At 45.6% G+C, this 14586-nt stretch overlaps 2 protein-coding genes across 2 annotated transcripts in view; both read right to left on the reverse strand.

Annotated features, from left to right (window-relative positions):
- Positions 1-14586, reverse strand: part of LOC119457650 (gem-associated protein 6) — a 166611-nt gene that overhangs the window by 134088 nt on the left and 17937 nt on the right. The gene's annotated exons all lie outside the window — the stretch shown is intronic.
- On the reverse strand, positions 2368-14490 carry LOC119457649 (translin-associated protein X). The gene is made up of 5 exons (XM_037719282.2): positions 14141-14490; positions 13329-13563; positions 9490-9623; positions 6285-6394; positions 2368-2880 (listed from the first exon to the last, which is right to left on the reverse strand). The coding sequence occupies exons 1-5, from the start codon at positions 14184-14186 to the stop codon at positions 2488-2490; spliced, it is 918 nt and encodes a 305-aa protein (XP_037575210.1). The 5' UTR covers positions 14187-14490; the 3' UTR covers positions 2368-2487.

The raw sequence follows: 14586 nt of genomic DNA on the forward strand, positions 1-14586 counted from the left end.
GCGATGTAGCAGCATAGCAAGCGACCAAGCGAGTTGCAGCGACTGTCACAACCTCGTAATGTCCTGTTCACTCGTGACAAATTTCTGCGTCGTGACGTCACGACACAGTAACCTCACGGGAAACGAAACCGAAACTGCCCGCAGGAAAGCTATTTCAATGTTAAGTGGACTCCGAGGCTTGCTAGTATGGTTTAGAGGTCTAGTCAAAAATATAATTTCTGTATTCACTGGTTCACTCAGCTGCCACATGTGCGGTTTTTACTCTCACTGAAACCGATGTGCGCTCAATTCACTATTCATCCGCAATCGAAGCACGGCGTGCGCGCGGAAATCTCAAGTGCTTATTAAATTTATATTATTAGGCTTAAGTTTTTGCAATCACCTTTAGTAAGCGGCACAATGTCGCCACGTGCCGTACATGCGGTGGCGCTCTCGCGTATTCAGTGAAAAAAAAAAAAAAAAAGCTGCAGTTTGGCCCGAAAGGCGAAGCATCGATTCCAATGGCAAATTAGTAGACAGCTATATGAAGTACGGGTATATAGTAATCGTATCGGCCGTATACATTTGTAAATATTCGCTTACTAATTTCACAAGCATGGCGTCAGCGCACACGGGCAAATATGACATCACACTCGATGACCGCGGACACTCGCTGTCAAAACGTTGGCGTCAGGAAGCACGGCATCAGGAGCGAGCGAAGTGACCTCTTCAATTCAATTTATTTAAACACCGAAATGTTCATCGGCCATCCCGCATGTGACTGGGCATCTTCGTGCTGTGTATCGCTTCAACGCAAACTGAGCGACGAGAACACCGCACGCACAACGGCATGAGCCGCCGCAGATGGCTTTCAAGGCACGCGCGACCGTGCCAAGTACGCAGTTGGTGCCGGAGTGGAACGCCGCCACCTCTCCCTGGGGCCGTATTCTGAAACGTTCGCCTAGGCGAAATCACCGTACGCGCTGATTGGCTGGTTGAGCAAAATTGAATGACGTCGGGCTCAACCATCCAATCAGCTCATCCAATTTTGCTAAAATAACCAATCGGCGCACGCCTGAAAGCGAAAAAAGAAATTTCGCCTAGGCGAACGTTTCAGAGTACGGCCCCTGCGCGGGCGCAATTGAGCCCCGATCGTCGGTAAAGGTTCACCATGCACGCGGTCGCGAAATGCGCAGTTGCTGTCGGAGAACTCCTCCCTTCCCTCCCTCCCATGCCCCCACGGCCTTTCGCACGTCACGTCGGAAGACAGCCCGTTTCCCGTCAGCTTCCCTCTCTTGTGCGCGCCAGATCGAGCCGCGATCGTCGGCTCCCCGCGGGCGCTTTCACTCGCACATACAGCGTACGGAGCGCGGCGATGGTGTTATAGCCCTTGGACTTTACACGGAACGTCACGGCGACGGCAGCAATGCGCCAGGAGTGTCCATATAATTGCTATCGCAGTAGCGCACCCAGGATCTCTGCCAGGGGGGGGTTGACAGTTCACCAATACCATCTAAACAGCTCTAATTTCGATTTCTTCACTGGAAATTGTCAAAAAATGGGCTTTTTGCGAGTGTGCAGACGATTGCGCATCTTACATCTTAGTTGCAGTATTCAAATGCGTAAGGAAAGAAAAGGGGTTAAACAAAAGGGGGGGTTAAGTCGGCCTCAGGGGGGGGTTACAACCCCCGAATCCCCCCCCGTCGGTGCGCCACTGTGCTATCGTAATACAAAAATTACTTTCCTCCAGCATGTGTGTTCAGTTGGAAGGCAAAATAAATAGATGTGACCAAGTCTCCAAAAGCCACATTTCAGATTGTTTTTCGAAGCGGCGAACAGCAACGTGTCAACACAGTCATTCGTTAACATGCAGCTCAAGAGTGGCAGTATTGCCCGCAGGGTGAAACAGTGACAGCAATAACAAGGTTTAGAGCTGTGCTCGAACTCCTCGGACAGTGTTCTAACCACAGGCGGGGCCGGCGGGTTGGTGCAACACATCATGCTAGGAACCGTTGCTGCGCACCAAAAGCAGCGCCCCAACAGCTACCAGGCATCTTGCAACGCTTGTGTGATGAGAAGCGCTATCATCAGCGTCACATTTGGACGGTGCATGACGTAAAACCGACAGAAAACTGTCGGCGTTCGTTAGAGCCCATTGAAAGGTTTTAATAGCATAACGTTTTGTCCGCTCCTCTCACACCAGAGTAGGCACGTGAAGGTGTGCACTTAAAATTAACTTCATTGTTTTTTGCAGTCAAACGCACAGTCAATTCTCTGGAGGCCTTCTGACATGTTTCTAACATTCCGCACATGCACCGTCGATAGCGTGACAGCACCGCGACGACGTGAACGCGCCTCGAGCGTACATATAATTGCTATCGCAATAAAGACACGGAGTAACACCCTTTATTACCGTCCAACACTCAAATGGCAGTGTCTTGCACAAACAACAAAGGAAAAAAAAAAAACATACAAAGTGTCGCTGCAGAAAATGCGCGGATTTTTTGCTCAACCACAGTCCGGAGATTCTTTCTCAGGCAATGGAGAACTGAACATGTCCGCGAGCATGTGACTGGGCATCTCCGAGCCGCGGACCTTGATGGTGTAGCAGGCGTTCTCGACTTTGCGAACGCTCTGGAAGAGCGTCCACACCTTGCGGCTCATCTCTCGACCGGCGGTGTTCCCGAACCCGAGAAAACCCGTGTACACGTCGCGGAGGAAACGGCACAGCACGAACGGTTCCTCCAGGTTACCCTGGCCGACCGCGTTGATGCACTTGCGCATCAGTTCGCCCGTCAGGTCGGCGACGCCCAGCATGTAGTCCAGTGGAGTGATTTCCAGAGAAAACTTGCCAGGTGGCGACTGTGACGCGGGTTCATTGGCCATCTCGCTCTCGGCTTCCTGCATGAATGAAAATATTTGCTCTGAACTTTGAGTGAATGACTTCTCTTCCAGAACTATACACAGAGCAGCTACAGGTTGGATTGCAGCTACCAAAAGAAACGAGAAAAAAAAAAAAGTGCCAAGTATATCCAAACCCTCTTTACCAGAGCTTTCCACAAAAAAATTCTAGTAGAAATTCCATCTGAAGATGACTGTTGACGTTAGTGCGATTAGCAGTGAAGCAATGTAGTGACACATTGTATTTCCACAGATGAAACGCGTTATGTGTGATGCATGCACTGCAGCCAGGGCTCCTCTCTCGCGCTTCCCTCTCGACTTGCTGTGCCACCTGGCAGCCCCACCGTGAAGTGCGTGTGTCCTTGAGCTGGATTATTCAGAGTGGCGGACCTTACTTGCATGAGAAATCGAAACACATATTCAAGTCATTATCCAAAATCCACTAATTTTCTTTTGAATCAATTACTTTACGGCACATATTGCAATCTACGAATTGTAGCTGGTGTTGTTTTTATTGATTTATTTTATTTACAAGATACTGCAGGCCCGATGTGGGCCCCAGCAGGAGGGGCAAAAAATGCACTCAAAGCTAATAGCAATACACAGAACATAGGAAATGTTCACGTACAGTGCAAAGCGTAAAGTATGCCGCACAATAACGGCTCAAGCAAACACCTCCCCTTGTGTGTTCTGTGTACTATGCATACAAAGAGCAGTGGTGCATGCAAGGTAACGTCATGAATTCACCACTCTCATGTTGGATTAAACGTTAAAAAAATGAAACATAACCGTCAACATCACCGCTAATTATTGTCAATCAAAGCAAACAGCACAGAAAGCTTTGGTTACATCGATTCCCACAGTCCGCGAGATCTGCACAATTTTTAAGCCTAGCAATTTTCGGAAATCTTTAGAAAAAATTCAGCCCTAGATGAAAATTCTGCTTCTTAAAGTCAGTAGAATTAAACTTTCTCAAACGGTACAAATTCTGTTTAAATTGGTCTAGCGATTGTCTCACAAAAGCATTTCTGTGTTCTACGGGCACTTGAGTAGGCAAATTAAAATTGGCCATGGAGCTAAAGCTTCCTCTTAAAGGGCCCCTGACCATGTTTGGCCATTTTAAACAGACAACAGTAGCCTATAACATCATTAGCTGACGTTTCATGTCTGCAAAGTATTACAGCGCTGTGCACCCGTGAAAACAGTTGAAATTTTAAACCAAATGCGACACACGTTCCCTCTTGAGGTGGCTACATTCCCTGCCAGAAAGTCAAGGTCACAGGCACAAATGCCGTGACATAAGACACAATGCTAGCCACATCACCCACCATGACACATTATCTCGAGTAATCACCCAACGTGGAAGGTGAAATGCTGCCGCTGCAAATGCACCACGCAATGAAACAGGACGCAAAAAAAAAAAAAAAAGGAGGCTAGGCTCGATGTGTGAGCGTGACGTGGTACTTCGGCTCCGGCATGGGAGAAGGCAGGGAAGGGGCACTGCTTGCGAACACTACTCGAAGTAAAGGGAGATTGCGTCTTCGTTGGCAGTGATGCTCGCCTTCTGGCCGGCATGGTCACAAGACAGCTCAATTCTTCTATCTCCTCCAATAATGAACTGATTTGAAAAATTGGTAATTTGAATCTTGGTAAAACACTCCTCCACACGGCGTTTTACAACTTCCAGTGTATACAGTCAAACCTCGTTAATTCAGATCTAAAGGGAGTAAAAAATATGTCCGAATTATCCGAATGCCGAATTATCGAATGGACAACAAAAGCTGCATATGAACAAGGCTTTTACTCCATACCTTCACTTCGTAAAGAAGTCCATGATGGTTTGTTTTTTTGGCGAAAGCTGGGCGGCAAGGACGACTTTTTGCACATGTGCCAATCCCTCCAGTGCAAGCGTGTTACACGGAGCATCGAGGCAACCTCTTCACAGGAGATGCCTTCATCCAGCGCCTTCAGAATTTTTCTTAGTCCTCAAGTCCTTGGCCACGTACTTAGCCCGCTTAGCAGGCGTCGCCATCACAGCGGAGCGCAACACAACAGCAACACCACGCGTGCACACACGAAAGAAAGGACGTTGAAGAATGCGCATGTGCGTCATTCTCGTTCTCACTCGTTCTCTCTCGAAGTGATGACAGTAGTGATGTGTGCTCCAAAAATTCACCTTGAACTAGCCAGCGACCCCTCGTACGTTTTCGGTTTCGGAATGGAGGGTGGTTTCCGATTCGGTACTGATTTCTGCGCTCCAAAAACTCACTTCAGCGCTGGTCTTGTCCTGTCTCCAGTCCAAATTAAGCAGTGCACGCGTAATTTCGTGCTGATTTAACGCGTTCGCTGCCATAGACATATGTACATTTTTTAAGGGGGGGAATCAGCAGGCTGAATTATCCGAATTAACGGGGGCCGAATTAACGAGCTTTGACTGTATAACCGATATTTGCAATGGGGCCTAGTACGGGGCCCTCGAAACTGGTCGGTGGAAACGTGTACGGAGGGGGTTTAATCGTGAAGACAAGTCCCCTTGTTAAAAACGTTGGCTACAACCCAAGACATCCCTTGCTAGGCCACTCTTGACCACTTCAAGCCTCCATCTTCCAGTGAATGTCGATCTTGTTTAGATTGTAACACACATGTGATTCGACTCAAGGAAAGGGAGCACATCTACTGCAAAATATTAATAATAAATAAGCGCTAAATAAAATTATGCAAAAAATATCGAAGACGATTGTCTGAGTAAGCGAACCGGTTTCGAATCCAGTGGAATTATGCGTGCAACTTTGTGAATCACTGAAATGCATCGAACGAACCAGCAAGACTACGAAGATCGCATCCTTAAGACAACTGGTGTTTTGACGATCAAAGCGTGGTGTAGTGGTGTGTATAACAGTTTTGGACAAGTAAATTTAAGACAGAGGTCGAATCAAAGATTTCAATTTGTTTTATCTGGAAGGTTTCTTTTTTTTTTTGCGTGTCCTACAGACATTATCAAAACACACAGTTAAACTGCAGTGCCTGCATTTTCTTTTCACTACTGCAGAAACCACACACCTCTCTCTCCACCTGATGCGAGGCAAATAGTGACAACAGTGCAGACTGGATGACAGAAGGAATACCATCGTTCTTGTTACCTGGTGACAAACCATCTGAAGTGCGCACACTAATCGGGGAGGCCCCCGCAGGCAAACGACACAGTCTCGCAGCCCCTTATTACTGTACCCTCGTGAAACTTCGGAGTCGGACTGTCACACAAACCGGAATTCTGGAGTGCATGCGCATTAGGCCAGATACGGACAAGCGCTTCAGGCTCCCAAAAAAATTAACATTTTTTTCAACTATTAAATTGATGCTCAAGGAATTAAGAGGAGTGTACAGCCATGCAGACAAGTACCTACCTCTGCCTGTTCAATATACACCAGGGCCTTGTGGATCTCATCCAAGGTGACCAGGTGGCCATCCTTGATGTAGTGAAAGTAGGTCACTGCTTCGACGTACTCCTGAATACCTGCGTGCAGGTAATGAAAAATTACAGCACCCATTTCCCGTATGACATCTCAGCAATCCTGTTCCCCTTCCATTGATGCATTCTGTGAAAAAGAATACTTAGAGGGTTCGTAAACTAAAACTAATCCCCATGCTTCGCTTCACAAACACCCAGCAGCGCTGCAAAACCTATTTGGTCACGTGAGCCAACCAGAAAAGAGTCCCCGAAGAAGGGCTTGTTTAATATCTACTGTCCATCGACGTGGCATGCGATGCCAGCTTGATGGAAGGATCAACCAAGAATTGCCGACTGCTGCTCGCCTTTACTTGGTTTGTTGTTGTTCTAAGAATGGCAACTGGAACGTGTGCCGGCTAGATGCCGCAAATCTATTTATTGCTCAAGGAAATATATCTATGGTCTTTGGAAACTGGCGTAATAGGAAGAAGCTTTAGCTCAAGGTGAACTTCGATGCCGCCCATTCAAATACATGTAAAATGCACAAATGCTTTCAGGAGACAACCCCTGGAACGATATGAATGATAATTGTTGCGTTTGATTGAGAAAGCTAAATCCTAGTGACTGTAGGAAGCATAATTTTCATTTCAGGGCCGGAATGTGTTACAAAAATTGCAGAAAATTAGCAAGTTTAAAAAAAAATTGATGTACAATATTTTCATATCTATAACTATGCACCAAAGACAGGTACCAAAGTTCTGTAAACTGCATCAGTTAGAGTATCTGAAGTGGACAAATATGTATTCATTTACAGCTTAGGTGATTTTGTTACAATGTTTACAAGGGTTTTGCAAAAGCCCTACTCCCATAATAATGGTACTATATTTCAGAGCAGTGTATATTACAGCAATCTTGTCTCGTATTGATGTGTAGTATTATTAGGTGCAGGTTACACAACGAATACTAGCATTTTTCATTGCTAAATACAGTTAAGTTAGCGATTGTCAACAATTTTTGATGACCTAAATAAAAAATTTGCTTCCTATAGTCACTAGATTTCTAACTTAAAAAAAAAAAAAATGTTACAAACCTTATAAAATGTGGTGCAGTGCTTGTCAAGAGAAAAAAGATTGCTCCGTTCCCATGCATTTAGAAAGGAGCTCCTGAGTTAAAGCTTCCTCTTAAGTATCAACACCAATAAGACGAAAACACTGTTGTATCGAGAAAAAAAAAAAAAAGAATAAGAAAAGAAGTACATTGTGCTGGGTTCTTCTACTATTCAAGTTGTCACCTCTGCTAAAGCTGCAGGCGTGCTTTTATTTTATCCTGACATGTCCTCACACATACCAATTTCATTGCTGGCAAGCAGTCACAGGTTATTGGTCACACGTACAATCCAAGAACTTTCGCTCGGCACCAAGATTTTCATTTGTAACACCTTCTTTGTCCCTCACCTCAATTATCGCTTTCTTGTTTAGGTAACTACCTCTGCCACAAATACTAACCGTCTCTTTTTGTTTTACGGAAAAAAGAAATTGTTCGTTTTATTTGTGGCGTGAGCTTTCATTGCCCATCGCAACCACTCTGAAAAACTTGGCACTCTGAAATTCACAGACATTTTCAATGATCGGTTAACTCTCACCTATATGAAAGAGTTACAGCTAAACAATCTACTCTTCCAAATCAACAATCACCCGAAGCAACTGCATGTGCCGCATTACATGTACAAAATATGGACGACAAATGACATCTCACACACTTCCCAGCTTGCTGAAGGTGCACACAATCTAGTCTTAATGACTTTACTCCTCCTACTCTGCCTAACATTTAAATGCTCGAGTGATTAATTATACCGCCTTCCTATGTTACCTGCTCCTTCCTCACGTGGACCCAATTTTAGCCAGAATTTATTTATTGTGTTAATCTATATTCTGTACATTATCTCTGCCGACATTTTAATGACAAACCTTTTTTATCCTGTAATCGTCTCTAGAGATAACTAGCTCATACGTTTTCTGTTTGTTGTCGTTGCTGCGGATGTGTCAATTTCTGTCATCTTTCACTTTGTACTGCATGCTGTCATTTTGATTTGTCTTGGTTGGCCATTCGGACTAATCAAGCAGCCATTTTTGGTGATGGTGACACTTATTCCAATGTCATGGAATGTCGTGTCCTAACGTCAAGCACTTTGTTTTGGAAGATATAAAGTTTGTTACTGAGTGATTAATTGATGAAGGAAGAGGATATTTTTCGGACATCCGCATTTGTTCAGTGCCACTTCTGGATGCAGTATTTGCCCGCTTCATCCCGCATGAATAAAAAGCATGTGTCACCTGGGGCAATAGGAGATATGCAAAATACTGCAAGTAGACTTTTCCATACTATTCGGTCACCGTACACAAGATGGACGACCTTCCGCTCGTGGCATCATTGGGCTCAGGGTAGGCTTGCAAACAGCAAGGATGTAGTAAGGAAGGATGGGGGCAAGGATGGTGGCACCACCTTGTGCCCTCCTGCTTTCATTTTTTTCAACTTATAGGGCGACGTCTGCCAACTTGTGCGTGTCAAACTAGGCGGGCGAAGGAAGCACACATTTAGAATTTCGCATAACCCTTATTGATGGGTGAGAAATTAAGATGACCTTGGCAGGAGGTACGGCACTTTCCATTTGTCTTAGGAAGGCAGAATGTCCGCTGTGGAAACGACAGAGTGCAGTGCAGTTGCACCGTCTTCTCTGTTCCTTCTGCTGAGAAAATCTGCATTTGTCGTCTGACGCCTCCCACGGAAGAAGCATAGCACTTCCTATTTACTTTGTGCGAAGCAGGCAAGCACTGCATCTAAAGAAGTTATGGAACCAAACACGCTGTGACATGCTACTTCTGTAAGTAATCCGAGTGGAAACAAGCCGGTGTACTTAAATCTACGTGCATGAGCAACAATTGTACGCCCATCATGAGTGCATTGTACGCCCATCAGGTTGCAGTCACCACGAGCTGGGATTCAAACCTGCAAACTTGTGCTTGGATACAGAACACTATAACAATGGACGGGGCCACAAAGATGCACCTCCAAGGTAAACTGCTTGTGCACAAATCGTGAGGAGGAGTATTGTTAACAGGCACAAATAGTGCAGGCAAACTGAACATGTATGGCACACATACCTGGGGAAAATGCCCTCAGGTACAAGTAGTAGCTCTGGCCTCTCAACTCGGTAGCAATCTCTCTCAGTGTGAACATACTGAGCTCGCAGAGCTTCTGGTCAGCTTCGGCTAGTATCTTGTCCTTCTGATTGTCTCTGTAAAAGAAAAATGTGGGGGGAAAAAGTAAAGAAAAATCTTCTTCGACCGATGTATATAAGCATGCTCTCTCACACATACCAAGTTGTTCATTTTTTCATACTATAAAGAATTTTTTTACATTCTGTATAGAATCCTACTAACAAAGCCAACATTACTTGCGCAATAAATCAAAATGCATAATTGACTACTTAACCAAATTAACTAATTATGTTACAACTAATTAGACTACAGCACATATTGTGATTGACAAATTGGAGCTGGCGGGTTTTAAGAGCGTATCTACTTGGGTCAAATTCTGAGCATCTAGTTTCAAGATGTGCTGTCAAAGTTGCGGCAAAAATGCACTGCTCTGGTGACACTTTATGTTTCAGCAAATAGGGCAAGTTCATCCACGACGACGAAGCTTGAGTTTTTGGTGACATGGTGAAATATGGAGTTCTCTCGTGCCTCAGACGCACGAGTCAGGACCAAACCTTCCAAAGGCTTGCACCTCAACAACGCAACATGTACAGTCTGTTTCACACTTAGGGGAAAACTCGGAGTGCCTGGCATGGGCATGTCATAAAAAATTCAAAAGGATTAAAGAGCAAAAAAAAAACAAAAGAAAGAAAAAAAGAAAAAAAAAAAGAAAAAAAAAAACTATAAGGAGACAAATGATCCTGACAACAATACGAGTTTCAATGATTTATTAAAATATCAAGTGAGTCAGCAGGTGTGCTTATCCCGTCGTTTTCGTAATGTTACAGCATGCTTTCACAGAGGATAGTGCCAGATTTCTTACGCATGACGGATGAGCAAAGCTTCAGAAAATTCCGTAAAGAATTTCCATATAAAAAATTCCGTAACCGTTTTTGCGAAGTTTCATAAATGTTTTACAAAACATTCATATCATCTTAGAACGAGCCTGCATTCGTAAACTTTATGGAAATTTCAAGCGAGTCGGCAGGTGTGCTTCTGTATCCCGGCATTTCCATGATGTGACAGCATGCTTGCACAGAGGATAGTGCCAGGTTTCTTTTTATGCTACTGTAAGAAACTATACGATATCTGGTGGGTTTGCTCTACTTCTTGATAGTATCCATACTGCGCCAGAATTTCACTGTTGCAAAGAGCAAACGAGTTAGGAGGCTGTTGAACAATAAAGATGTGTTCGACCTTACTGACTGCAGCAATCGCACTTCAGGAACAAAAATACATGGCAGCATAGTCATCTACAAGTTCTTAATACGTATGAGAGTGATGACCAATGCAATAGCAAGTGTTGTGCCGTAGAGCACACCTGCAAAAGTAGCAAAGTTAGGTGCATGCTTGCAGAGCATCCTCTTGTTTGAGCACTTTGCACTAGGCCTGGAGATTTCATCTGACAAATGTGCACTTGTGGCATTTACGCGTAAGCCTATGACGCATTACAGTGTGTTAATCAATGGTCAGATGATACCATTTGTACGGTCATATAAATTCCTGGGTGTCATTATTGACAGAGACGTTTCATGGAGCCCCCATGTATTGTACATGAAAAAACGCTTGACAGGCGTCTGTCACCTTTTGAAATTCTTCGCTGGAAAGACCTGGGGAATGTCGACAAGCGCTATGCTTCGATTATATAGAGTACTTTTTCTTGGCTTCTTGCGGTACAGCTTGCCAGCATTGACTAACGCAAGTACAACAAGCCTACATACTATACAAAGTGTGCAGGCCCAGGCGCTGCGGATTTGTCTAGGTCTTCCTCGAAGTGCGTCAACGGCGGCAACTATTGCAATCGCCAGAGACCACCTCATAAAGACCCACATCGCAGTTGAAGCAATACGAATGCACGTAAGGCGCCTTGCACGGACTCCTTGCCACCATCTAGCCTCTCTACCTGCGGAGAGACCACACGCCTCGTTCTGCCGAACGGTATCCGCACATCGTGAGGCTATACCATCTTGCTTCACACCAGCCGCGAGACCTTCCACTCCTCCTTGGTGCCTCATTCAGCCAACGATCAACCTGACAGTACCTGGCGTCCGGAAAAAAGCAGACATGTCATCGCCGGCTCTTAAACAGCTTACCTTACTCCTATTATATGAAAAGTACCGGAATTACACCCACATATACACCGACGGTTCCGTCTTGCAGAACAGCTCTACCGCCGCTGTCGTTATCCCAGAAAAAGCCACCACTATCAAGATGAAAACATCTCACTTGACAACGTCAACGGCAGCAGAATTGGCAGCGCTTCGAGTCGCACTACATTTTATTAATGATGAACCAGCACACAAATGGTCCGTTTTCTGCGACTCGAAGACGGCACTGCAGAGTTTACTGTCAGCCTTACGGCGCGGTCCACAGGAACAGCTGGTTTTCGAAATCACAGAGGCCATACATCACCTGACTGAAAAAGGACACGAAATAATCTTTCAGTGGCTGCCAAGTCACTGTGGAATTATTGGCAATGAACGTGCCGATCAAGCTGCTCGTTTAGCTCATGAACAGGACAAGCGCCTATCGATCCCGCTGTCTAGGACAGATGCTGCAAGGATGCTCCGCCTGCTTGCACGCCAATGCACTTCATCAGACTGGAATAAACCACATTTTATGCACGCCCGATTATACACCTTGGATCCAACCTTAAGCCTTAGACTTCCAACAAGACTTCCCCGAAGAGATGCGACCCTTCTGTGTAGGCTATGGTTGGGCGTTGCGTTCACCAATGCCTACGCGTTCCGCATAGGGCTGGCCGACAGTGCAGCATGTGACAATTGTGGAGACGCGGAAACGATTCGTCATGTTCTTTGTCAGTGCCCACAATACAGTGTGCAGAGACAATCGCTCTCCGTCGTGCTGAACCAGTTGGATGACCAGCCGTTATCGGAAGAAACAATTCTGCAACATCGACGCGACTCAACATCGCATCAGAAGGCCGTGCAAGCGCTCCTGCGGTTCCTGAAGTCCACTGGCCTGTGTGAACATCTGTGACTGGAACGCCTCCTTTGTTACCAATGCCTGTGCTTTTTTTTCTGTTTTTTCGCTCTCTCTCTCTCTCTTTGCACTCTCTCCAACCCCTTTATCCCCCACCCCAGTGTAGGGTAGCAAACCGGAAACTGACTTCTGGTTAACCTCCCTGCCTTTCCTCTCTCGCTTGCTCTCTCTCTCTCTTGCACTAGGCCATTGCATTCAGCTCGAAGTAGTCCTTGCTGCGTATCTGTTCCGAACACAAGCAGAAATGCACGCGCATGGTTTTGAGCAAGTGCCGTGTAACTTTCATCTGCTGCATTTGAGCGAGTGGTTCCAAGCGATAGACAAGCCGATAAGCAGCAAGGACTATGTCGGACTGAATGGCCTAGCAGATGTTTGAACAGGAGGGCACTCGTTCGGTATGTACACGTCTACCTTCGCTAGTTTCGTAAGTGCTGTCACGGTGCTGTTTTGTTAGACACTTTGTGATATTATGCGACACTCTCCAAGCTCTTGGGAGAGCTGTACGTCACATCCACTCTGAAGTGCGCTTAAAGACGAGTCCACCTGTTCATGAACCATCACATATCGAGAGTTTTATCTGTCTCTTATTTCTCACAATACTTAATACATGAAAGCAAGCTTTTGGTGGCAAACGCCTGAAGCACCAGCCTCAATCAAGGGACATTTATATTAGGACACAAACTCTGCAGAAAGCATTTGTAATGATACACCACGTGTGCCTTCGGAGTGGCAATGCTAACCTAATTATGCGATGAAGAAGGAAGATGATGCGCTTGCTCTCGATGGTCACATCGCGGCCCAGTTTCACGAGGCGCTCGTAACGGTCATAGCGATCGTCCAGCTCCACTTGAAAAGCCCTGAACATCTTGACGACTGGCAGGGACTCGTCCACGTCAGCCTGGCGTTTATCCTCGGGCTTTCGCTGCTTGTGGCGCGAGGACCAATGACCCCCCCTGTCATGGCCTCTGTCATGACCTGCAAAAGACGCGCGGCATTCGAGCTTTCTTCGTATATGTAAACCACAAGTTGGGAAAGTAACCACAAAAGAAAGTACTCTTTTCCTCGTCGTGAAGCGCTGAATGCTATTTCAAAGCCACAACCGACTATTTTTCCTCTTCGATTTCTTTGACTTTGCCTATCGACAGCAAGATTAATTGTGTAGTTAGCATCGCACATTAAAGCCGAAAATAAAGGCGAGTTGAAAGCGAAAGGTGTAGTTCTTGACTGCAAGAGAATATAAGCGTAGAGCGCGTTCTTCGTGCGTCTTAAGCCAGAGGTTGAACGCTTCAACACCACGACCTGGTCGACAGATAATAGGCACTTCGGTCAGCCGAAACTATCGCCTAGTGACAAAATAAGTTGGGACAGATAATTGGGGAGTACGGTGCCTGTTTCTCTACAGCAAATGTGTGAACTTTTGCGAACAGTAGTTCAATGTATCGAGTGAACGCGCGAGTCGTGAACGCTAGACGAAACAGCAAAGACAGACGCGGCAACATTTTCTATTTCTTTTCGGACACCGTTCGCAAGAACATACAGCCGCTGCACTTGCCTCGATTGTAATGACCCTTGTCGTGAGTCCTGCCTTCTCCCGTCATGATTCAATTTACTCAAAAATGCTGTCCAATAAATTAAGTACGCGTGCACAACGCGACCGCTGTCTTGTCAACAAAGCGGCGACGTGAAAACAAACGAAGGCCTGCATTGTGCTATTCCGACGGGTAGGCATTCGAAACTTGCGAAAGACAGATATGGCTTTTGCTGTTAAAAAAGATGAATACAAATACGCATAGCTGCGCTATGAAATAAAATGTGTCACTTTATATCTAAGGATTATATTAGGAAAACCTTCAATACGGGATACCGGCCAACGCATGGCGCTCAAAGCGCTAGCGCCGGTTGATATCAGGCATGGAGGAAGTATTTTTTACCTCCATGATATCAGGTGCGTAGAGCCGTAGAACGCCACAGAATGGTAGAGCAGTGTGATTGGTCACC

The sequence above is a fragment of the Dermacentor silvarum genome, chromosome 7 (assembly GCF_013339745.2).
Source record: "Dermacentor silvarum isolate Dsil-2018 chromosome 7, BIME_Dsil_1.4, whole genome shotgun sequence".
NCBI lineage: Eukaryota > Metazoa > Arthropoda > Arachnida > Ixodida > Ixodidae > Dermacentor > Dermacentor silvarum.